This window comes from Periplaneta americana, chromosome 4 (genome assembly GCF_040183065.1).
Source record: "Periplaneta americana isolate PAMFEO1 chromosome 4, P.americana_PAMFEO1_priV1, whole genome shotgun sequence".
Lineage (NCBI taxonomy): Eukaryota > Metazoa > Arthropoda > Insecta > Blattodea > Blattidae > Periplaneta > Periplaneta americana.
In genome coordinates this window covers 27,919,541-27,942,864 of record NC_091120.1, presented here as the reverse complement: position 1 = coordinate 27,942,864, position 23,324 = coordinate 27,919,541, and the positions used below count along the sequence as shown (strand labels likewise).

The 23,324-nt window shown below is 35.9% G+C and overlaps 3 protein-coding genes across 6 annotated transcripts in view; 1 reads left to right on the top strand and 2 right to left on the bottom strand.

Moving 5' to 3' along the window:
• Window positions 1-2,062, bottom strand: part of LOC138697640 (uncharacterized) — a 62,109-nt gene extending 60,047 nt beyond the window's left edge. For both annotated transcript variants that reach the window (XM_069823065.1, XM_069823066.1), the window contains exon 1: window positions 1,837-2,062. The gene's annotated coding sequence lies outside the window, so the exon portion shown is untranslated. The remainder of the gene's footprint in view (window positions 1-1,836) is intronic.
• A 290-nt stretch (window positions 2,063-2,352) lies between these two features.
• mRpL28 (mitochondrial ribosomal protein L28) lies at window positions 2,353-12,228 on the top strand. The gene is made up of 6 exons (XM_069823064.1): window positions 2,353-2,510; window positions 3,453-3,628; window positions 6,412-6,670; window positions 8,874-9,017; window positions 10,355-10,554; window positions 12,077-12,228. Exons 1-6 carry the CDS (start codon window positions 2,487-2,489, stop codon window positions 12,135-12,137), a joined length of 864 nt encoding a protein of 287 aa, XP_069679165.1. The 5' UTR covers window positions 2,353-2,486; the 3' UTR covers window positions 12,138-12,228.
• A 4,900-nt stretch (window positions 12,229-17,128) lies between these two features.
• LOC138697638 (putative serine protease F56F10.1) overlaps window positions 17,129-23,324 on the bottom strand; it is a 37,034-nt gene continuing 30,838 nt past the window's right edge. For all 3 annotated transcript variants that reach the window (XM_069823061.1, XM_069823063.1, XM_069823062.1), the window contains one exon: window positions 17,129-19,333. In XM_069823061.1, coding sequence (XP_069679162.1) covers window positions 19,221-19,333 — 113 coding nt within the window. In that variant the 3' untranslated portion in view covers window positions 17,129-19,220. The remainder of the gene's footprint in view (window positions 19,334-23,324) is intronic.

Genomic DNA, 23,324 nt, shown 5'->3' with positions numbered 1-23,324 from the left:
ACACAAGCTGAAACTAGTCAATCAGGTAAATGAAGAATAAAAAAAAATAAATAATTAACAGGTTCAAGTATCTACCTTGGCTTTATATTACACAATGAAGACATTTTCAACTAAATAAATTGAATTACCTTATGCAGAGGAATAAAAAAAAACACTTAAGAAAACACGTGAAGAAAATTTTATAAAAGTGTACAAAGTAACAGCACTGCCAATGCTTCTTCATAGCTATGAATTCTGGGCATGAAGAAAGAACATGAACAGAGAATAGAAGTAGCTGAAATGACATTTCTAAGGAGTATTGTAGACTATAGACTTTTGGTTAAAAAACCAAATGAAGAAATTAAGAGCATAACTAATTGTAAGTAGGTAATGAAACTAATGGGCATAATAAAGGAATATTACAGAGAAAATAGTTGAACAACATAGCAACATGCTAAAACAAGTGCTAAAATACAGACCACTGCTACACGAAGGAAATGGTGGATAGAGCAATTCAATCCTTCACGAGACTAGAATAAGCCTTAATCCATGAGAGGTGTTGCTGCTGATGACGCTGATGGTGATGGAATCTCAAAACATTACTGCAATAACCAACAATAGGCCCATACAACGTAAGTTTTCAAAAACTAAATCCACTTGGCCATATAGTTGCTGATTCACATAGGTGGAAAGTGATTTTTAGTAAAATGTCTAAACTTATTTACTGGAAGCTTAATGGAACATCTACCCACAAGAACAAATGAATGCTTCGTTCCACCAGGAAGGAGAAAAAGCTTACGTACAGATACTGGTAATAAAGTTACTCGATTTCTTTGGTCGAAGATTTCACAGTATTTAAGCATAGTAAATTAATTTAACAATTTCTATATGTAAGTTAAAATTTGGTAATTATCTAGTAAGCATTAGCAAGGCCATCTTCCTGTAATAGAGTTCCAGGACACATACATGTTCAAATAGGTAGGCCTATATACATGTTTTTTTAATTAAATTTTCAACTAATGGTGTGTTGGCGATGCTTACTACAAAATTTTAACACATTATACACACCTAGGCCTATATGTTTTTAGTTAATATGCTTGTAAATTGAACTAATCTGCTTACTATGTATGATATAATTTTGCATAAAGACTAATATACATGTTACCAAAAATGCTGATGAAGAGTGAGGAAATGGTACCTGAATTGTTAACACACCAGCTACGAACACACACTAAGTTCGAGTCGAGACATCTTTACATTAAGACCGCATAAACAGCATAATTATACCATGTAGTCTTGAGAAATATGATTAATAAACTGTAAAGTGGCATGTAACTACATCGAGGAAATAGGCCTATCATAATTAGCATTTGACAATAAAACGAAAGGGTTATGATAACGTATATGAAGGATTCTTGCTAGCAATTTCCGAGATGTTATTTTAAAACGTGACAGTATTCCTTTCTCGCTAGCAAATGCCTGAGATACTACTACTTTGCAAACTGATACCAGGTACGGTATTTCATTGTCTAAGTGGCAACCAATATCTTTCACTTCTTGAGCAAAGTGACAATATAAGAACTCATCTAACAATGAGGTAGTATTGTAATACACTGAACAACACTTTCTATCAATATAATCACTGATGAACTCGCAAAAAAAGCAATTGCCTTTAGGATACTATGTAACATAAGACAATTACAAAAATAGGGCTGGTGGAAAACAAAGTAACAATAAGAAACAATGTCATTTCCGAACATTATGTCGCAGCTTGCTTGTTCTCTGCATATTACATAAATGTTACAACTCAATATTCTTGTACATTATTGATATATGGAGAATAAATTGCCTATTTACCTTACTTTTACGTCACAGTCTAGTAATAACGTATGGACATATGTACGATGTTATCGCATTTAATTTCGTATTAACTCCCATAGTCCGTTCGTTTCAATACAGTGTGAAACATGTACAGATTTCGTTCGCATCATATTTTCGAGAGAAAATGGCATTTAAACTAAAATATGAATAAAATAAAAGTTACATGCCATAACCATGTCTCAACACATTACAATAAAAAAAACTTACAACGGAAGTTGTTGTCCTCTGGGTTTCCCATATATATGATATGTAAACAGACGCAGTAATGCTTCTAAGAAAGTGAAAAACTAAAATTTTTCTTATGTAAATATGTCATAATTTTTTAACTTCGTGGTGATATAAGATTATTTTTCGTTAAACGGAATATTTCCTTTACAATCTTTCGAAATGGGTATTAATATTTTTCATACTTCTGTCTACTACATCGGAAGTAGAACTTTCAGCTGTTCGACGAATAGCCAACATACCATAAATAAATTTAATGAAAGCTCAAGGTGTCGCCTGTGGTGTCGTGCGAATTTCAGGCGAGATTCGATTTGTTAGGTGTGAGCACTGGGAGTGTTTGTGTATATTCTGCATTTTCTGTAAAAGTGTGAAACACAATGTGTGAAAGATAAGCGTTTATCATGACTAGTACTAAAGTGTATGGGGTAAGAATTACCAGTTAACATTTTTAACAATGACCAGTATGAGCGGTTGATCTTTGCAGATGCCAAGAAGTGATTCATTTAAATTTATTTTTCGCATTCTAACGCCGGTTATAAGATCACCATCACTCAGGCGTTAGTTTTTTTTTCCTACCTTCCTTTACTTCTTATGGACTAGGTTGTTGCTCAAGCTAGTGGAGTCCCCACCCACATTTCCAGCATAAAATAATCTTTACCCATTTCCTATTAATTAATAATGCGTCCACAAATCCCATATTTTCATCCCTGCTCGCGCTTTTTCTGGGACCGAAGGCTAGCACTACAATTTCTAATGGACTTATTGTGCCTTTCTATAGTACAGTAGAAATTATGTTTCAAGTCCAAACGGTCGCACTCTTATAGATACCGTGATTTGGCTGTGTGATGCCATCTGTCGATTCAGCTTCTATATCTTTACGATTCTGATGGGCCCCACTGCAGTACCCTTTCACCCTCCGAAAGTGTACTATCGTGTCCCGAGGCAAATGCCATTTGTGCGTCAGTTAGGCCTATAGCATATCAAACTGACACCACTTTGGTAAATGCTTGCTTATTGTAATAGGAATAGTAATATAATAATAATAATAATAATAATAATAATAGTAGTAGTTGAAAAGCGCACAAATGTGTATTAGTTTTTGCTATAGTTTAGCAGAGATTTTGTCCTCTTAATGCATTTACTGAAGTGGTAACGTTCACATTCTTTGTTGCACAACACACACACACACACTGATTGCTGAAGACATTAAAATGCGGTAGTGCAAAAATATAGAACATTGTTAGATTTTGTAAGTTACGTTTTCACATCGGGCTTATGTGAGGGCGGCAATGAACCTGAAAGTTCCTTAAAAGCCATTTGTAAGGAAGTATGTTTTCACGTACCAAAATAATGTTGTTTGGTTTCAGCACGTTAACAGACTGTTGAACTTTGCGAAACCGGATCAATTTTCAAATGGCGTAGCTGCACGTCTTCCAGAAGCCTACAAGAAATTTTGGAATGAATGGAAAGTTAGACAACCAGCAGCTGTTCACTACATTCCCGAACCTGGAAAATGGAAGAGAGATCCAGAAACAGGAGTAGTGTATGATTATTTTGTAATTCAATACTATGTCAAGTGTTAATTCATAAGAAACAAATTAACAGAGGTGAACTAACTTATATTGTCAAATGAGTAATTGTCCAATTAATTTTTCACTCAAAAAAAAAAAAAAGTTCTTTCTAGCAATAAGTCATGCCTCTTGAAGTGGCAAGGGATGAATTTGAGGCTAAACTTTTTCGAAAGATAATACGTTGCTTTAGAACAGTGTACAGTAGAACCCCGATTATCCGTCACCCTATTAACCGATTGGTGGATTACCCGACTGTCTATATCTCGCGCTTTTTTTTTCTTCAGAAATAACTTATATAAAATACTGTTTTGTATATCATATTAGTAGCACAGTCTAGTATATACAGTCACGAAGCTCAATACGTAGGGAATATGCATCCATAGATAGTTGCTAACCACTAGGATTGCTACTATCGTTACTACCGCCTCATTACAGACAATACGAAATAGTACCGACACAGTCTATTGTTCCTAGTACCCTCACAACTCAAGCTTCGTGACTGTATATACTAGACTGTGTTAGTAGTTTCTACATATATTATGTTTTCGCTATAGTGTTTTATTACAAGCCTTTATCGTTACACAGCATTGTTTACTGTTCGAATTGCCGTTCTATAATATAACTTGTATATAAAATGTCTTCCATGGGTGTTAACAGAAAACGTGTTGTGCTAACTATCGAAAAAAAATGGAGATAATTGATTGGTTTGAGAAAGAAAAACTGTGGCTCATCTTGCATCAGAATACGAGATTGGAGTTACAACTGCGCGATTTAATAAAAAAAAAACAAGGATAAAGTGTAAAAAAGTATGTAAATCTACAACATGAGACCTCCTTTATTCCTGTCTTTCTTGAGACAGTCATTACAAAGGGCTTCCTTGTCCTTTAAAAACCCGTCGTTTATAACCAGACTTAAATTAGTGAACTTCTGATCCACTACATAGCGAGTTAAATACAAGACCAGAGGAAATTACAAAATCTTTCATGGTTGGATTATCCGATTTTTTCAATTAACCTTTCAGTCCATCCCCTTCATTACCACGGATAATAGATGTTCTACTGTATAGAAATTTATACATTAAAATATTATTGTAGAAGCTTTGAAGAGCTGAGGAAAAGGTTCAGGATAGAATTAACAGAATTTCTGCATACTCATGCCCAGGGATAAACAATTTCCAGGCACCAGTTCTCCATGGCACCAATTTTTTTTTATGTGGGGAGACGTCAGAGTTTTTTATTGAGTTCAAAATTTTTTAAGGCTTAGATTTCTTTTATCACTACAGCTAATAGAGAATGTTAACAAAAGTGGTTGCAGGAAAAAATTTAAAGTGTGTAATGTGTTTTATGAATTATTATATTACCTAATATATTTTAGTAATTATATCTTTATCTTAGCTCGCATATGACTCATTGTGTCTAGACAAGTGAGAATTTTTTTACAATAATAATAGTAAATTTGACCAATGGTAGAATCTTAATATTTCATGCATTCATATCGTTAGATTCTGGTCTGTAAATTCTGTTTAGTAATTACTGAATTTGTAATAATACAGAAAGGTTTATTTTTTCAAAAGACAAAGCATACTGTTGTTGTTATTAGTCAACTGTCCGAAGACAGGTTTGAACCTCATAAGTAACACCAATAAGGCATCACTCATGAGGCAACTAGGCAAGGAAATAATGGGGTAGGGTGGCCAGTTCCTTTCCCCCTCCAATGCATACATCGCTGATTAGCTATATATTCCACTAATCAGACTTCAGATGCATACACACAATTGTTTTTCCTCTGACACATATCGTCAAGTGAGATGTACTGCCTGATAATAGATATACATATCAGCTAGAACCTCAGAGGTAAAAAGTATACTAAGGCCCGGTTTCTTCAACCTTTGTTAAATAATAACAGTGTGTTATTCCATTTTAACTGTAAACTTAACAGTTGAAGCATTTCTTCAACTACTGTTAGTACTAACAGGCTGTTAAAACCTATGTTAATTTAACTGCCCAATTTCATGCAGTTAAATCATCTAACTCTCTGTTAGCATAGAAGTATCCAATATGGCTGGTGCGTTAGATGCTGAACTTATATATCTGCATTATTTAGAAAATGATATCCATGAATACATAAACAGAGTGGATGATTTCTGTGATTTGACAGACCAGAAGTTCATACAAAGGTATAGGCTATTTTCTGCCAAGCCTCACTTTTCGCTTTCAACTTAGATCCGTTTATTTGTGTATTCTCATTAATTGGTTTATACTGGGAAATAATTTCCAGCAGAAGGTTTCTTTCGAAAGAAGAGAAATTAGTCCCAAGATTTCTTTTTGTTCCAGTGTTTTCCATTTCATAATAGCAATACCAATATGCCGCTCCATGCTATTGTGATACAGACGAGGAAAGAAGCAGAAATCAAACCTGAGAGAATAGTCCTCTTGGTTCTATCCTCTCTGAATCAAACAACGGAAACAAACGAAAATCGTAATTGTCAGAGTTCAGAAAACAGAAGTGAGCCTATACTTGTTTATAGTTTATGGTTAAACTCTAGAATCTGTGGTCCTAACAGAGAGTTAACAAACATAATGTTAAAATGTGAAATGTAAAGTTGAAGAAACGCAATATTTTAACAGTAATTCATACTTTTAACTTATAGTTAATTAACGCTACATTAGGTGCATTTTAACAAAGGTTGAAGAAACCAGGCCCAGGTGTTATAAGATGATTTTTATACTTCATGTTTCACTTCAATTTGTTACAGAACTCCAGTACAGAATACTCCAATCCCTCTGGTACACACAAAGGAGTCTCATAAAGGTCTTTGGGGTGGAGAGGCTGTTATAAAGGGATTCCAGAAACGTGATCCGCAGCGACGGCGTGTGCCTCATTTCTGGTTTCCAGCACTTCACCGCAGCGTAATTTACAGTGAAATTTTGAATAAACACATGTCCATTATTGTAACACAAAGGGCGTTAGACCTCATTCATAAGAATTATGGCTTGGATCATTACATTTTGAAGGTAAATATTTTCGTTGATATTTGTGCATTTCCTCTTTCCTCGCCCCTCTCAGCAGTGAATACTTTGATTTTATATTATCTGACCTCACGTCAGAAACTACAGATCACATTGCCATCTTTGATGTTCACCATTGTGCATACTGGTTGACTCACAAAAGATCGCAAAAGGGAAACAGAATATTTTAAAGAAAACTATACCAAGTTGTTTACATATAGATCGTTATATGATATAGATCGTTAGTCATTTAAAAAAAGTGGTGCCATCAAGTTTGGGTTTCTGCCATCATGGAGAATTGCTCCAAATCAAGACATAATACGGTTCGTTCTATCATCGCATCTTCAATCCGTCAGAATGCTTCCTATGAAGGTATGGTCACATGTTGCTACTTTTGCTGCGCAACTTTTGTACTGCAGCTACAAAAGTTGCGTGTCGTGTTCACACGTAAGCCAAAAGTAGCACGCTGCACACTACTTTTCGTGCTGTGCAACCCGAGTGCTGCAAAAGTTGCAACTGTAGGTTGCGAGTCTGTTCACACACAAGGCGCTACTTTTGCAGCCGCAGTCATGCTGCAGGTTTCCATCTGCGTGTTGACTTCTCAATATACATTTTGTGGTTATGTTCGCATTATTAAGAAACTCATGCGAAAGCTTCCTTATCTATTATTTGCTTTTCTGTCGTATCTAGTATTCAGAAATTGACATTATTTTTACTATAAAGCTTTTAAAAACGCCTATATACTTAAATGATAACCAACAATATATTCACGTAATCAATGTTGGCAACCCTCCTGTTTGGAATTACGCTATGGAAAATTTAAAAAATAAATTATATCGTCAGCAATTATGCTCAGACCGTGTTGTGTATTTAATAACTGTTACAAATAATTTATTTTCATCACATTTAACATTAAAATATATCCAAACAATAAAAGTATCATTGGCACATTTGGGTGGTAACACTGATTGCAATCGCAGCAAAAGTTTCAACAAAACCGATATCAAAAATGCTGCGGCTACAACCCTGAGAACCCTGTTCACACGTCGCTACTTTTAAGCTGTGCGCAGCATGGAAAAGTAGCAGGCAGCAGATTCGGCAGCCGCTACTTTTCGGGTTGCACCATTGTTCACACGTCGCAGTACAAGAGTTGCGCAGTTTTTTGTACTGCATTGCTGCAAAAGTAGCGACGTGTGACCATACCTTGAGGTTTATGAGGAGGTTGGTTGCGTCTCTTCTGATGGCTCTACTAGATGTGCTGATACCATCATAATTGATCGGCAGAAGGATAAGGGTGTCCTTGATCCCACAATCCGTTTCGAGATCCACGAGCAACAGCCACAAGAGGTGTGTCGTGAAAAACACAACAAGCCTTGTTGTCAGCATCTTGGAGCACAATAGCACATCACACATTGGACAGTTTTTGGACTCATGTTCGGTGCCCGTGGCACGATCCCATGAGAAACTTTCAATCAACTTAAACAATTTAAAATTTCTGATGCAACAATTGATGCCATAGGATCTCATGTGTTAAAATCATCCTTAGCTATAATTAGTAATCATTTGTACCCAACAAACTTTTATTGTAAATGATTTTCTATGTTTTCATATCATTTATCTTAATGTTTTTTTTTTCCTTTCAAATTGTCACACAATTGGTTTTCATGATTATTCTTTATGAATTGATTAGTAGGCCGATCTATTCGAACCCTTATTTAGGACGGCTTTTTTATTAAAAAATTTCTTCAGTTGCACCTTGTATGCCATATGCAGACTATTATTTATTGTTTATTTAATCTGATGAAGTTAAGGCCATCAGGCCTTCTTTACCACACAACCAGAAAACAGAAGAAAAAAAGTGTAAATTAGAAATTTGAGGATTCGATCATAGTACTTCAGTTAGGTCCTGCGATTGAATCTTCCTTTTTGTACTTTTTCCATTTGTTATATTTTCTATACTAAACCTTTATTCGTTTATATTTAGTCATTCATTCATTCACTTAACACATATTCACAAGAGCTGACTGTTTTCATTGCTGATAATGAATACAGTAATTCACGAAGATATCATAAGAATTCAACTGATATTAAGAAAATTGCTTGGAATATGTACCATCATGATATATCGCAGGTATACTACAGAATCTATTTGAAATCATACTGAAAAAAAACATACGCTGTATTGCAATAATGTGTCCTCTTGTTTCAGACTCCAGCATGTGACTTGCAATCTTTGTTCGCTTGCAAGTTGAAACGCAAAATGATGCTAGCTCTACTGCACAAGGATTTATATCCAGAAGATCCTGAAAAACGAGAAGAAGTGTACAATACGTACGAAAAATACATAGGCGAGGTGAGTTATACTTCTAATAGCACATTTCCTTCCAATAAAAGAAGAAAAGAGATTTTTTGGTCATAAATATAGAAACATCCGATATTTTGGAGCTGTATGTCACCTCCATCATCGTGGACTGTTATCTAGAGCTTCTCCAGGTCCAGTCCTTGGTAACAGATGAAGGTACAAAACACCATTAATAATAATCCCGTTCCAAGTTGAGACACGTATTCATTACTGTTGGAAGCGCCTTTTGAAAACCTTACATCATCATCATCATCATCATCAATGGCACGACAGCCCTTCATGGGCCCTGGCCTTCTTCAGACGTTTTCGCCATTCCTCCCTATCCAATGCCAAACTTCTCCAACTTCTAACACCCAAAGTCTTGATGTCATCCATCACACAGTCTTCCCATCTCAATCTCGGTCTCCCAACCTTCCTTCTTTCCAGCAGAATAAATTTAAAAACTCTCTTCACAACTCTATCATCTTGCATTCTCACAACATGCCCGGCCCAATCCAATCTTCTTATTTCTATGAATTTAACAATGTCCGGCTCATTATATAATCTGTACAGTTCGAAATTATATCTTCTTCTCCATGTTCCGTTTTCTCTAACTGGTCCACAGATTTGCCTAAGAATCTTTCTTTCAAATGTACATAATAATGTCGCATCTGACTTCGACAATGGCCGAGTCTCAGATCTTCTAAGACCATAAAAACATCTATTGGCAGATAATATTCGTTTTTTTATTTCAGAACTAACATTATTTTTGTTGTTAATTTCAGAGCCAAGACAGATAAAACTATGGACAGTTCCAAATTTAAAAGAGTCTATTTCCAAGTAAGGGGGTCCATTTATATTAGCTCTCGTGACTGGCATATACTTTGTTTTCTCTTCATTAATTTGTAAATGCATCCTCCTTGCTGCCTTTTCCAGCTTAATAAAGGCCTCTTTCATTGCTGCCTGACTTCTTCCTATGATATCTAAGTCGTCAGCGTAAGCCAGCACCTGAATCGACTTATAGAAAATAGTTCCCCTAGTATTAATACGTGAATCCCTCATGACTTTCTCCAGTGCTATATTAAAAAGGAGACAAGCTAGTGAATCTCCTTGTCGGACACCACACCTAGTAGAAACAGGGTTAGACATCATGTTTTGAATTTTAATTATGCACTTGGTATTTGTCATCTTAGCTTTCACCAGAGAGATCAATTTTTTAGGGATCCTCAATTCCTCCATTGCAGCATAGAGTTGAAAACCTTACACTCTGTCATAATGGATATATTGATAGCTCACTCTGGTTGAAGCCGTGGCTCACAGCATATTAATCTTGTTCATGTTTGCTGCAGTATAATGCAGAAGAAATAGACTGGTATGGCCTGGACTTCTTCGAGGCTATTAAGAAGCAAATGAGCATCGAGGAATCCATGTACAAGCCCATGCCTCTGAAAATTTTGTACCGAGCAGAGCTGGTGGAAAAACTTCAGGCTGCTGGTATTCAAGGAGTGAAGGATGCGTTAGAGGAGCATGAAGACTCTTTACAAAGCCGGTAACTATATCATTGCATACACATTAAGAAATTCCAGTAATACCTGCTATGGTGGTCTAGTGGCTAGAGTGTGGGATTATAATCCTGTGGACCTGGGTTTGATCCCTAGTATACCCTCGATATATAACTTGTGTTGGGCAAGCCCGTGGTCCAGGAAACGCAAGGATTTTCTCCGGGAGGACTGGTTCCCTTGTAAGCATCCCAACATGTCTCCATCATCTCATCTCATCACAGGTAGACCAGCCTCCTATGGCGCACCTTGGGCAATGGACTCTGTTGGGAAATTGATCTACATAACTGGCTTCATACTGGTGAATGACGAACAGTCACTAATAAGGTATCACTTATGAGGCAACTAAGTCAGCAGATAGTGGGATAGAGTAGAGAGTATAGCAGAAAATAAAATACAAATACAGCCTTATTTTATATTCACTGACTGAGTGATAAAAGTGTCAATTTTGAATGAATTAGAGAAGTGTAATAGGAAGTTAAGTAAAACGATAGAGATAATGAAAATAGGTGAGGAGTATGGCGGAGGAGGCTAGCTATGTAGAAAATTAGTGAGATCTGAAAATGAAATGTACACAAGAAACAGACATAATAACGAACTTATTGATCAATGGGGTAGTATGTTTTAGTAACAAGTATTATTAGAAACAGCGTGTGTTCGATATAAGTGAACTGAAAATCAAGAACATTCGTAAAAGTGTCAATTTTGAATGATCTAAATTAAGTTGTTAGGTTTTAAAGATGGGAATACTGATCAATTTAAATGGGGTCGAAAGTCAAATTATAAGAGCGTCTACAAAAGGTATATCTGTAATGAATGTAATTGTGGCACCAGATACAATAATTGTGAGGTCCACATTACATGGATGTAGATGTTGACATCAAATACACACTGCATTGTATATTCACTAACTTTCATTTATAATATTTTTTCTTAAGTACGAATATACAGTGTGTCTAGAGATAGAGTGGACTTGCTGGCTGTCTACATGTTTTTTTTTTTAATCCAATGCCACCAGCTTGTCTTTCGACATTTCTGGTCTTCTCTCCTGGCCGTGGCTTAGTTGTAACCCACTTCTGAGGTTGGGGCGCCTGGAAGGCGGAGTTACATTACCCCGATGATGTGATAGGATGATTATGATAATGTGGTGCCAGGAGAGGTCTTAAATCTAAACTTAACCTAAATTCCAGACCATGGACGAACACAGGAATAATCCCCTTTAAGGAAAAATTCCTGTGCTCTAACCGGGAATCGAACCCGGGACCTCATGAACTATAGCCAGAAGCTCTGACCACTAGACCATGATGCATCCGGCTGTTTACATGTAAATCTGGCAGTAGGTGAGGCAACTCTCACCCAGTCCAAGGCCACTGCAGTACACTATATCTCTAGACGCACTGTATTATATAACACTGAATTTAAAAAAAATAAGCATATTTTCATAATTATTTTCTGCAAAACTTTGTTTTAGATTTTATCAATTATAACATGTCCACATTATTTACTTTACAGGAAGTCATCATGGATTTCGAAGTTAAATCCATTTTCTTCAAGAAAAGAAGGTACGACATGATTGTTACAAGTGCGTAGCAGTACCAGACAAAAGTAAATCACCTGTAAATCTGTACCAAAGTGAATAAACTAGTATGTTTTTTTGAAGTGTATTATTTCAGTATTACCCAAAACTTCCATTTGAGGACCGTTTTTGCAAAACTTGCTAACTGAAAAAACTAAACTTTACAGGAGAGACAAAACACCATAGTAAGCAAGTTTTGCGGTATCTCTCACTTATAGCAGAAAGCAAGTTTTGAAAAAACGATCACACTTTGACACACAACAATGAAGAGAAATAACCCAATTTTACTAAGACGCCTTGAACATCATGTAGAGGCCTGCCGTGTGATAACGAATCCATCAAAATCTCAATTTTGCAAATGTTGCAGTCAGCAAGTTTTGCAAAAACGGTCCTCATTTGCTCTCCAATATTCTTACATTAGAATTTAGAATGAAACCTATTTATAAGAACGAAAATAAGTGTAAAGTGTAAATGTAAAGTTGTTTCTTGTAATACAGTAATCATCTCATGCGAAAAATTAAAATCATGGTTTACTACGAAGAATAGTACATTATGCAACGAGCCTATAATGATAGTAATTAAGAAGCGAGTATGGATGTTTATGAAACGAGCGCAAGCGAGTTTCATAATTTTCATACGAGCTTCTTAATTACCATTATAGGCGAGTTTCATACGACTTTTTATGCTCGACCATATTTCTAACTTGAAATTACAGTATTCAGATGTATACATTTTATTTGTATCTGACAAGATCGGAAGTGACCTTGTTCTAGGTCGTGAATTGTGAGATGTGCGCAGACGCGAAAGTATTGACTTTTTTCCGAGGAACAATAATGTCATTGACCTTGTGTAATCCGTTAAAGTTGGTATAACTTTGATTATTGAATTCGACATTGAAAAACGAGATGACAAATTGAATTTATTTGAATATTATTTACAATTAACGCTAATTATTATAATAACAGAACATAACCTTCTGCGACAGTATTGGATTTCCAGCCTCCGTGACTTTTCGCTAATTCTCTTTCGATTGCATATCTGAGAATAATCGATACTTGCGGTTTTATAACGGTACAAAGCTGACTCGTTATTGGCTGAACACCTGTAAGCTGAGTTGTCATTGGCTGAAAACGCCTGAACTTTAATGAGTAGGTGTACTTTAATGACATGCATTAAAGGACTGCTACCAGGTGTATGTACTACATTTCGGCATGGTCGAGCATAAAATGCAAAAAGTAAAGGTATTTCCTTTTGACATCGTGAAGAGCACAGGGAACATTGTTATGGTCTTTTTTTATTTTATTGGGTTATTTTACGACGCTGTATCAACATCTAGGTTATTTAGCGTCTGAATGATATGAAAGCGATAATGCCGGTGAAACGAGTCCAGGGCCCAGCACCGAAAGTTACCCAGCATTTGCTCGTATTGGGTTGAGGGAAAACCCCGGAAAAAACCTCAACCAGGTAACTTGCCCCGACCGGGAATGGTTATGGTACTTCATGCTTTTATGACGTTGATAAGTGGCCCCACACTCCAACTGCCCTCTTACTCCCAGGAGAGACCTGGTACTCAATTTAACAGAAGGCTCCAGATATGGAGAGGGTAGCTGAAAATATACTGAATAACCAGTCGTGGTCCTCCAGCTTGGGAGTTGGGCTAACCAGTGTCGTAGCATCAATGTAAGCTAAGAAGCTCAGCTTCCCCAGTTAATAACTCCATAATAAACTGCAGTTTATGAACAAAATTATTTACTAATTTCAATACAATTTATATTTACGCGTTAAATGTTGTGATGCGGCAGCTCAGGATGATTTGTGATGTAGCAGTAAACATGAAGCCTGCACACACCAGCTTCCAATCCCCTCCACTGCACTTTCATGCATTCTTCTGTGTAACTCACCCCACAGATTTTTCATCCCTTTCTAACTAAACTACCCTGGTCGCAAGAAGCTAGCTTTGGCATTGGAAAGAATTTAGCTTCCGAGTTATCCCTTTCGTGAGTTGTGTTCAGTTGAAGTGTTAGTGTGCACTGTGGCTGATATAATAAATAATGAGTGAAATAATTCCTGACACTAATTTATATAGTCAAAAATAATCTTCTGATAAAGATTTTAACGTTGACTGACGTAATTTTACTAACACTGTATCTATTGTCTGTTAATATTGTGATTTCTCTAAATATGACAGGGAGTGAGCTAATGTTAAATTATACATATGTGTCTATTTCTTAGAGATATGTGTAAACCATGAAATCATATTTTACTACCACTGGTGTTACTTATGAGGTTCCAACCAATCTTCGGACTACTTACTTGACATGGACTACTATTTATTTAAAGACTATATTTTTGCTATACGTTTCCTCATACATGAAAGACAACTTGAGTTAGCTTCCCCTGCTCAAAATTTCATGCTACGCCACTGGGGCTAACAACTCATCATCGTAAAAAAAACAGCTTGTTACAAAACCCCAACATAAGCCTCGAAATGGAGCTGATTCCATAGCACGATCACAGCAAAGGAATAAGGTTATGAGACCTTTGGGAAGGCCGAGACGTCAATGGGAGGATAATATTAAAATGGATTTAAGGGAGGTAGGATATGTTGCTAGGGACTGGATTAATCTTGCTTAGGATAGAGACTGATGGAGGGCGGCAATGAACCTCCGGGTTCTCTAAATAAATAAGTTGTATAGACGAGTAATCTTTCATATACTACAGTGCATACCTCGACAGAATAATATACTGCTTCTGCTGTCACTAGATGCCTGATGTCTAACAATTCACTTGGGTGTGAAGGCATGAGACTGGTTTTTGAGTCATGTAGCTTGTTGCCCTGTTAAAGAATGCACAAACAATAATTACTGGTATATTATGGAAACTGTACTATACGAATTTGAATGTATTACGTTTCAACTGAAAATTACTTTTAGACAGCAGTTAGTCATGTAAATGACAGACATTTAAAATAGATAATGATAACTTACACGATTTCATGCTGTAGGCCATGTTCCTCCCATGCTGGAACTGCTACTGTCTTCCTCCGATGAGTTTAGCGCTGGGACCTGAGGTATTCTTGCCATTGGTGTGGGGGGGGGGGTTGCAGGTAGATTCTTTTGATGCTACAGACAAGCCGAGCGGAGTGGGAAGTATTAATCGTCCAAAAATGTGTAGTCTTCAGTTTGTAGTAGTGTGTGAATATTTCATATACATATTGTTTACCTAGGCCTATATGGTTTTGTTATTAATATATTAAATATATTGTTGCAATTTTTGCTCAAACATCTCCCTGATGTTAGCTATGTTAATATTATATGAATTAATCATATTAAATATTTCACCGTTACAAGTCATTTTTAAGGAAACATGCTGTGGAAAAGTTTTTGGTTTTATTCTATTGGAATTTTAGAATATGTGTGATTGGTATTGTCAAAAACAGATTCCTATAATGTCATGCGAAAATCATCTGTTGGTGATATCTTAAAATACAAATCAAGTAGTTTTAGTTCTCAAGTGAGTTCAACAGTACAATATATTTAAACTGATTACTTTACACATTTAATTCAGATTCATTTAATTCCCTGCAGATTATACAATTTCATTTATACCACTCAGAAGGCCTTAATTAAGGATATGCTAATTTTAAATAAAATCTTTTTTTATCAGTATAATTTAGTCATCTTCTAAGATTTTATTTTACAATTGATAATCAATGGTGCTTAATTATTACACTTTATTTTTATAACAATATTCATATTTACTTAATTGTATTTGTTTGCTATTCATTTCCAGATCCTCGTGGTCATCCTTAATTAAGGCAGGATGAGTTTTTCTCTCTCTCTACTAATCACTAAATTTTATAGTATGATTCTTCTTTTCATTTATATTATTGTAGTTTTATGATTTTTCTTTTTATTTATTTTATTGTATTTGTATTTCTGGTGGTGTGATGGCCTTAACTTCACCAGAATAAATAAATAATTTTCTGCATTATTTTCCTTCTCTGAACACGTAAGTACGAATGGTTGTATCTCTATCCCACCAAAAATACGTTAGAAAACTAATAGGCATACTGCTCTCGTAAATTGGGCGAATGTTTTCAGTATGATTGTACTTCCTTCCAGACTGCCGCTGTCACTGTTCCCTCCCACTCCAGTACCGCGCTAGACTAGTCGGAACCGCATTCCTCTCATCACTAAACTCCTCAGAGGATGACAGTAGAATAATATGATTCACTTTGCATCACAACAGTAACATTATTTAGTAATTAAAATCTTCATCACATTGTCTGTTGGTCTACCCAGTTTCTCTCCTTTCTGTCTGGGTAGTGAAGTGCATATATCTCAGTTGAACAACTTTGAAAGATCGTGAAGATCTTCTTTCATTTTTGTGATAAATCATAATCATACCTTCTATAAATTTGTTTTCAAATGTCATCCCACATCTTCTCTTCCCTCAAAGGGCCATATAATGGGCTGCAACTTTATTGCTACAGCATTTTCTACACCAATAATTCCTCATCTCTTTTAGTTTGGATTCACTGTGCTCTAAAGCACTCCAGACGAATTCTGTTCAAATTTAAATGACAGTGATACAGAAAGAATGCTAACATTTGACCACTTTCTTCTCTCATTTTATCAACAACAAATTCCTAAGACTCTTTTCAAGATACATTAACTTTTATTCCTGATTATAGGGAAAGAATACATTTTTAAAATGATAAGCATTTAAAATAGAAATTTATAATAACCCAGACTGCTCTCTGTGTTATCAAGAAGAAATGACAAAAGAGCACTAATGGCTTCACTGCCAAGGGCCGGGCATTAGACAACAACATTGATATTATGTTTTAGAGATATTAGAGTATTAGTCTCATGAGGCGAATGTCTCTCATTATTTCAATATCCATTCTGAAAATGTGAAGTTTGTAATTACAATTTATTAATTTAATGCTCAAATGCAAATACGTATAACAAAGAAGATTCTGATTACTGTCATTATACAATTGTTTATTTTAAACTTTTTCCCATACATAAACATTCCTATGTAACAGTGTACAAATATTTTTTTTTGCGTAGGCTATATATTATAAAGTATATTTTTGTAGAGTACATTACACCTTCAAAATTTTAAAAACAAATGGCCTATATACAATAATTGTAAGTAATATTGGAAAATCTAACAAATTCAAGAAAACACTACTTTTAGGTATAAGGAAATGCAATTCAATCTGACATTATTGATGTAGTCTAAACACACTGATACCAGAACTTCAGGAAATTTCTGCCCATAGTAATTCAATATATATACTAACTTTGTTCACAACCGATGATCATTACAGATCTAAAATCTTTCGTATTTCCTTATGAAGAGATGTCAAGTTTTTTTTATATCTAATGCAGCTTAGAACTTGACAATGGCTATTCTCTTAAAACATACAATACCTACAATGTGTATACGAGCAAAGGTTTGAAATAATAACAGTAATAAGTAAACTTCGTGGAATTGCCACGAAATCGTAAGGTTTACTATGCACGCGGTATAGACTGTATGAGAAAGGGGCGTGCAACGGATGGAGTATGCCTCTGATGTAAACACTGAGCAGTATACTGCGGTTACAATAAAACCTGTATCCTGCATTCAAGAAATGTAATGAATGATCATTGAAGTAAGAAATGTCTAAACATATAAATACACAATTATTTTGTAGTGAGATATATTAACTTTTAAAATTTAATGTAAGATACTCACATCATCCTTGAATATGTGCATTGCAGTGAAGAGTTACGTACATTTTGAGCGGCTGCAAAGTAACCTCCTCCGATGGTCACTCAAACAGTTTTTACATTGGGAAAATGTATGTTCAACATCATACGATGTAGTAGGTGCATATTTGAAGAACGGAAAGTCACTACTTTTTAGTACACCAACTTCAGACGTCTTGTCATGACCGATAGCACATTATTTATAATACGAAGGTGTGAATAGGAGAATTTTTAGCAATAATATTTCCCAACTTACATTTCACTTTTTCTGAAATCAGTGAATTGTTATTTTGGATAACGGTTTGTGATACTTTATACACTATATTAAGGGCTTCTGAGAGTTGTAGTTTAGACGATTCTAACAGGGTGATGCTTTTGGACACGATTTTAAAATTAGAATCAATGAACAGAATATCTTCCAATACCTGTTCAGAAGGCAATGATTTTACAGCTGCAACAGCGGAACTGTCTGTGCTATCCAATGCATCAATTACCTCCATTATTTTGCCGTAATATTCTGCATAATAATTAACAGCATCCAACCACGTTTTCCAAAGGGTCAAGACTGGCTGCGGGGGTAAGGGGCAATTGTTTGGAACAGCAACACACTCATTGTAATATGTTTGATTGAATTCTTGTCTGCACTGAACAAATGTTAAGCTTTGACTATTCCAACCACAGTAATGCAAAAACAAGTGCTTACTTAGGTATACATTAGCTGTAGTTGCTCTATCTATTTAGACCGGTCACAACTCTTAACATGAACTGCTTATACTATGAGACCGGGAGGTCGCTCACCTTGTCTATACTACCGTACATCGGCAACCTGATTGCATGCTGCATGTGGCAATTCAACGAAGACTAGTAATAAGTAACAAAACAAAAAAAAAAAAAAAAAAGAAAAAGTATTAGGAAGAGAGTTTTGCACGTACTTCCCTAAGACTTCAAGTTTGTCTATAACACGAAATGCACAACAGCTGCCGAACTTTAACACTTTTTAACATGGGTATAGAGAGCAAAAACTTTTTTAATGTGTATTTCATGCACACATTTATGTGAAAAACAATCCTTACAAGTCAGGAGTAGTCACTGACTAGAAAAATCGTCACATTATAAGTAATTATTCAAAATTCCATTCAACTAATTAAATTCGAATGATACAAGTTTTGCAGTTTGCAGGTGGACGATGGACAAATTAATATAAATGGATATATCACAGTACTAACTGGGTAAGGTTTATATGTTTAAGAATACCCTGTCACTTATGCATATGTCATCCTTGTGTGAGACAATGATCCTACTGAGATTTACAGAATCAATCTTCTTCTAACCACTCTCCAATCAGATCGCTGATCATCCTTCTCGCAGCTTTAAGTTGTGGAGGGTCTTCCTCTGCATCGGGATACATGTCAGCACAATGGGCAGTTCCTACAAAACACATTTTGAATTCTAAATAACAAATCTCCCTCCTGACAAAATATTATTTACCTCCAACAAACACAGCATCTTCTAGAAACATTTGAATGTTGCTCTGCACAATGCTGTTATACAAGATCTAAATCAGCTATGGGGACTATTAGCAAAGTAGGGAGGGAAGTTCCTACTCACCCCACATTCGTTTGATTGACAGGCGAGGGGTAACGCAATTGTTTTGCTAAGTCAAGTGCAGTCGTGGATTCGACACACCTTGTGCATCAGTAATTTCTCCACTCTTATTTCTTGTTTCAAAATCTTTACAGTATTTTGTTTATAGGAACTACACGTATCATACAATAATTATGATGGCCACCTACTGTCATTAGGCAAATTATATATTTTTCAATTTTATAACTATTCCTTTATCATGTGCACGAAAAATTCTTGAACTGCCTTGTGATCGACATAATAAAGTATTTCTTTTTTAAAAACAATAAAGAAAAAAGCAAACCTCCATTGTCATTTAACTGCACAATATATTAAAAGATACAATGCTCAACATAATAAATTGTTTCTTTTTAAAATCAATAGGCCTAAAGTAACTAAGCTCCATTGTCATTTAACACAATATAATGATCAACAAAATCAATTGTTTCTTTTTATAAATACTAAAGAAAGTAAAACTAGGCTCCATTGTCATTTAACTTTAAAACATATTAAACAAAATATATGAGATATGAATGAAACGAAATACTACTGTAGGCCTATACTGCTGGTTTTCATTTTTTTGTTGTTGATTGCCCTCGAAATTTCTTGTTATTAACTAAAAAGGATATATTTGGCTCTAAAATAGAAGAACTCAACCGTAATACTGAAACTAAATGCATGTCTATGATCTTAGATCTGGAGATACTTTTGGTCATATTCATTTTGCAAAGAAAAACAGTTCACAACAGTAAGTTGAGCCAACATAGATACCATACGCATTGCAAATGTGCGCAGATTAGGGAATTGCTCCTCTGGTAAGTATTTAAACAGATCTAATCCATTTTTTCCTAAACACTTTAGTGGCGTGCTCTTTTGCATCTCTATAGTGGCTCAGATGCTTGGGTAACATCAAATACAAATTGATTATTGAACAGACACATCTCCATGTCCATTGTAATTACTTCTGAACGCATCAAGTAGGCCTAATATGCACTCAAAGTTTTAAATAAGTTCAGTTCCAGATACTTAATAAAATAATAAATACCTAAATCCTGAAAATACCGTAAACATATCTTGTTTTGTATCTTTTCACAAATATTATGAAAATATCTTTTAAAACTGTAAATAAATACTTGTAAGATCACCGAAGTCCGCTTTATGCTTCTGATCAAAGTGGCGTTTAATATTGAAGCGTTTTATACGCGCAATTTTAAACCCACATATTAAGCAACAGACTTTCTTCTTTGTGAAAGTAACAAAAAATTCTTTCTGCCACTCTTCCTAAAACTGACATCCCGAGATCGAAGCCATACCCACCACTGAATGAAGCGCGTCTAGAGAAGCACCAGGCGGAGGAGAGGGTCGGTGGAGTGAGGTAAGGCGGCTTTGAGTGCAGTGGCCCTTCGGAGCCATTTTTCCCCATGGTTGATCTAAATGTTTGATGCAGCGTCCCATAAGTAGTGAAGAGGGAATATGGTCGGTAGAGTTACCTCACAATCCTCCCACCTAGATCATATGGACTCTCTAATCAATAGCAAGTGTGATCCTCTAAACAGTTTGAGGATTTTATAGATCTAGATTCATTTTCCGGGCTGAGAGGCCGTGGTCTGTTGGTTGGTTTTCTACCAGACGTTTCGTCTGCAACTGCGGCAGACATCTTCAGTGGAGTGGTATTCGAGGTCGCAAAACTCTTCTCGGTGTACCTGAGGCAACTGATCCTGTGGCTGGTTGTGCGGGCGTATTTATAGTGTATCTAGCGGGCCAAGGCCTGCTGTCGCTGCGGTTCGCGCCGCTTCGTTCGCTCCTCCTGTTCTGGGCTCCGTCCTTCTGTTGTAGTAGCTTCTTATCTGTTCTGTTTAGGACCGGGTACCAACATTTGTTTAGCTTTACGCCTTCTTCCTTGTGATTAAAGTTGTTGTCATGTTTATAGATTTCGATCGCTTCTCTATGTAGACGGGGGAAGAAGTGTGTTGTCGTGCTCAAGATGTTCGTGTCCTTAAATCATATGTTATGATCACCCTCTTGGCAGGCATGTGCTGCCACCGCAGACTTGTCGATCTGTCCTAGGCGGCAATTCCTGTTGTGTTCTGTCAATCTCGTACTGACGAAACGTCTGGTAGAAAACCAACCAACAGACCACGTGCTCTCAGCCCGGAAAATGAATCTAGATCTATAGACTCCGGCCATGAAAGCCTACACTACAAGTTTGAGAATTTTTTTTTTTTTATATTTTATTGGGTTATTTTACGACGCTGTATCAACATCTAGGTTATTTAGCGTCTGAATGAAATGAAGGTGATAATGCCAGTGAAATGAGTCCAGGGTCCAGCACCGAAAGTTACCCAGCATTTGCTCATATTGGGTTGAGGAAAAACCCCGGAAAAAACCTCAACCAGGTAACTTGCCCCGATCAGGATTCGAACCCGGGTCACCTGGTTTCACGGTCAGACGCGCTGACCGTTACTCCACAGGTGTGGACACAAGTTTGAGGATTGCTAATAGGTGGTATAACCAACATAACATAAAAATATAATGCCTATATTAAAACGGTTATACTTTTTGCTACACCACTCTCCTATATTGGAGAGCAAGAGAGTTAATGGCTTTATTGCCAAGAACTGAGCATTACTTAACAACAACTATAACAAAAAAAGTTTGATGCTCTGTATCTTAAATTCCAAGATTCTGCAGTTAAGTTCTTATTCCAGGAAAGCCTCAATTTATGAACAGCTATATGACTTGGAACTTGGTCACTAAACTTGTCATTTTTTAACTGATCCATTTTATTCTTTGTGGCTATATAGTAAAACGACACACAAGAAAAAATGCAACATGACTCTAGCCCAGTGGCCTTGATCTTAACACAGCTATCTATGCTAAAGCACAAGAGAAATACTACACTATCATTATCCATCTAAATTAAAACAGACGCTGGCACAGACACTCATTCTACCTCACTTCGACTATTGCGACGTTTTGTTCAGTGATCTCAGGATTGATTCCACTCAGAAACTACAGCGTGTTCATAACGCGTGCGTCCGCTTCATTTGTAATGTTCGATACTATGATCATATCTCACCTTCTTTCGAGAAGTTATCTTGGCTTAGGTTACATGAGAGGAGAAATCTGCACTCACTTTCTCTCTTATATCGAATTATGCACACTTCATCCCCCTATTATTTATTCGCTCGTTTTCATACTCTCTCTCGCTGTCATAATATTAATACTTGATCACAACGCGATAACACGCTAGAAATTCCACTTCACACATCATCTCTGTATTCCTCATCTTTCACTGTTGCTACCTCTCGTCACTGGAACTCTCTGCCGCCTGAAGTCAAGGGCTGCCGAACATTGAAATTTTTCAAATCCAAGTTAGAAAATGATCTTATGACGAGTTGCCAAACTAACTTACTATTATGACAAGTGTTGAATTGCATGTTTCCACGTATTCACATTTTTTTTATGTTCTAGTGATATTTAACTTATTTTATATTTTTGTTTTCATATTTTCCGATAATGGTATATCTATGATGTGATAAGTTGAGCTATATATAATCATAATTTTCCTTACTGTATGTACTTAAAAATATTGTATTCATTGTATGCTTTGTACTGCACTATTTTATTACTACCATTATTATTATTATTATTATTATTATTATCATTATTATTATTATCAATAATTGTCTTACTTTTTTTATACTTTGTATGTCTCATTTATTTTGACCTGCTGTTCACATTTTATTATGCTTTTTTCTTTCTTTCTGTATGTTATATGTTATGTCTGACTTCT

What these genes read in the sequence shown, in the direction of transcription:
- mRpL28 (XM_069823064.1), top strand. Translation starts at nt 2,487, where the DNA reads ATGACTAGTACTAAAGTGTATGGG. An exon ending in GATCCAGAAACAGGAGTAGT is followed by an intron (nt 3,629 to 6,411) that starts GTATGATTATTT and finishes AATTTGTTACAG; the next exon opens with AACTCCAGTACAGAATACTC. An exon ending in TGGATCATTACATTTTGAAG is followed by an intron (nt 6,671 to 8,873) that starts GTAAATATTTTC and finishes CTCTTGTTTCAG; the next exon opens with ACTCCAGCATGTGACTTGCA.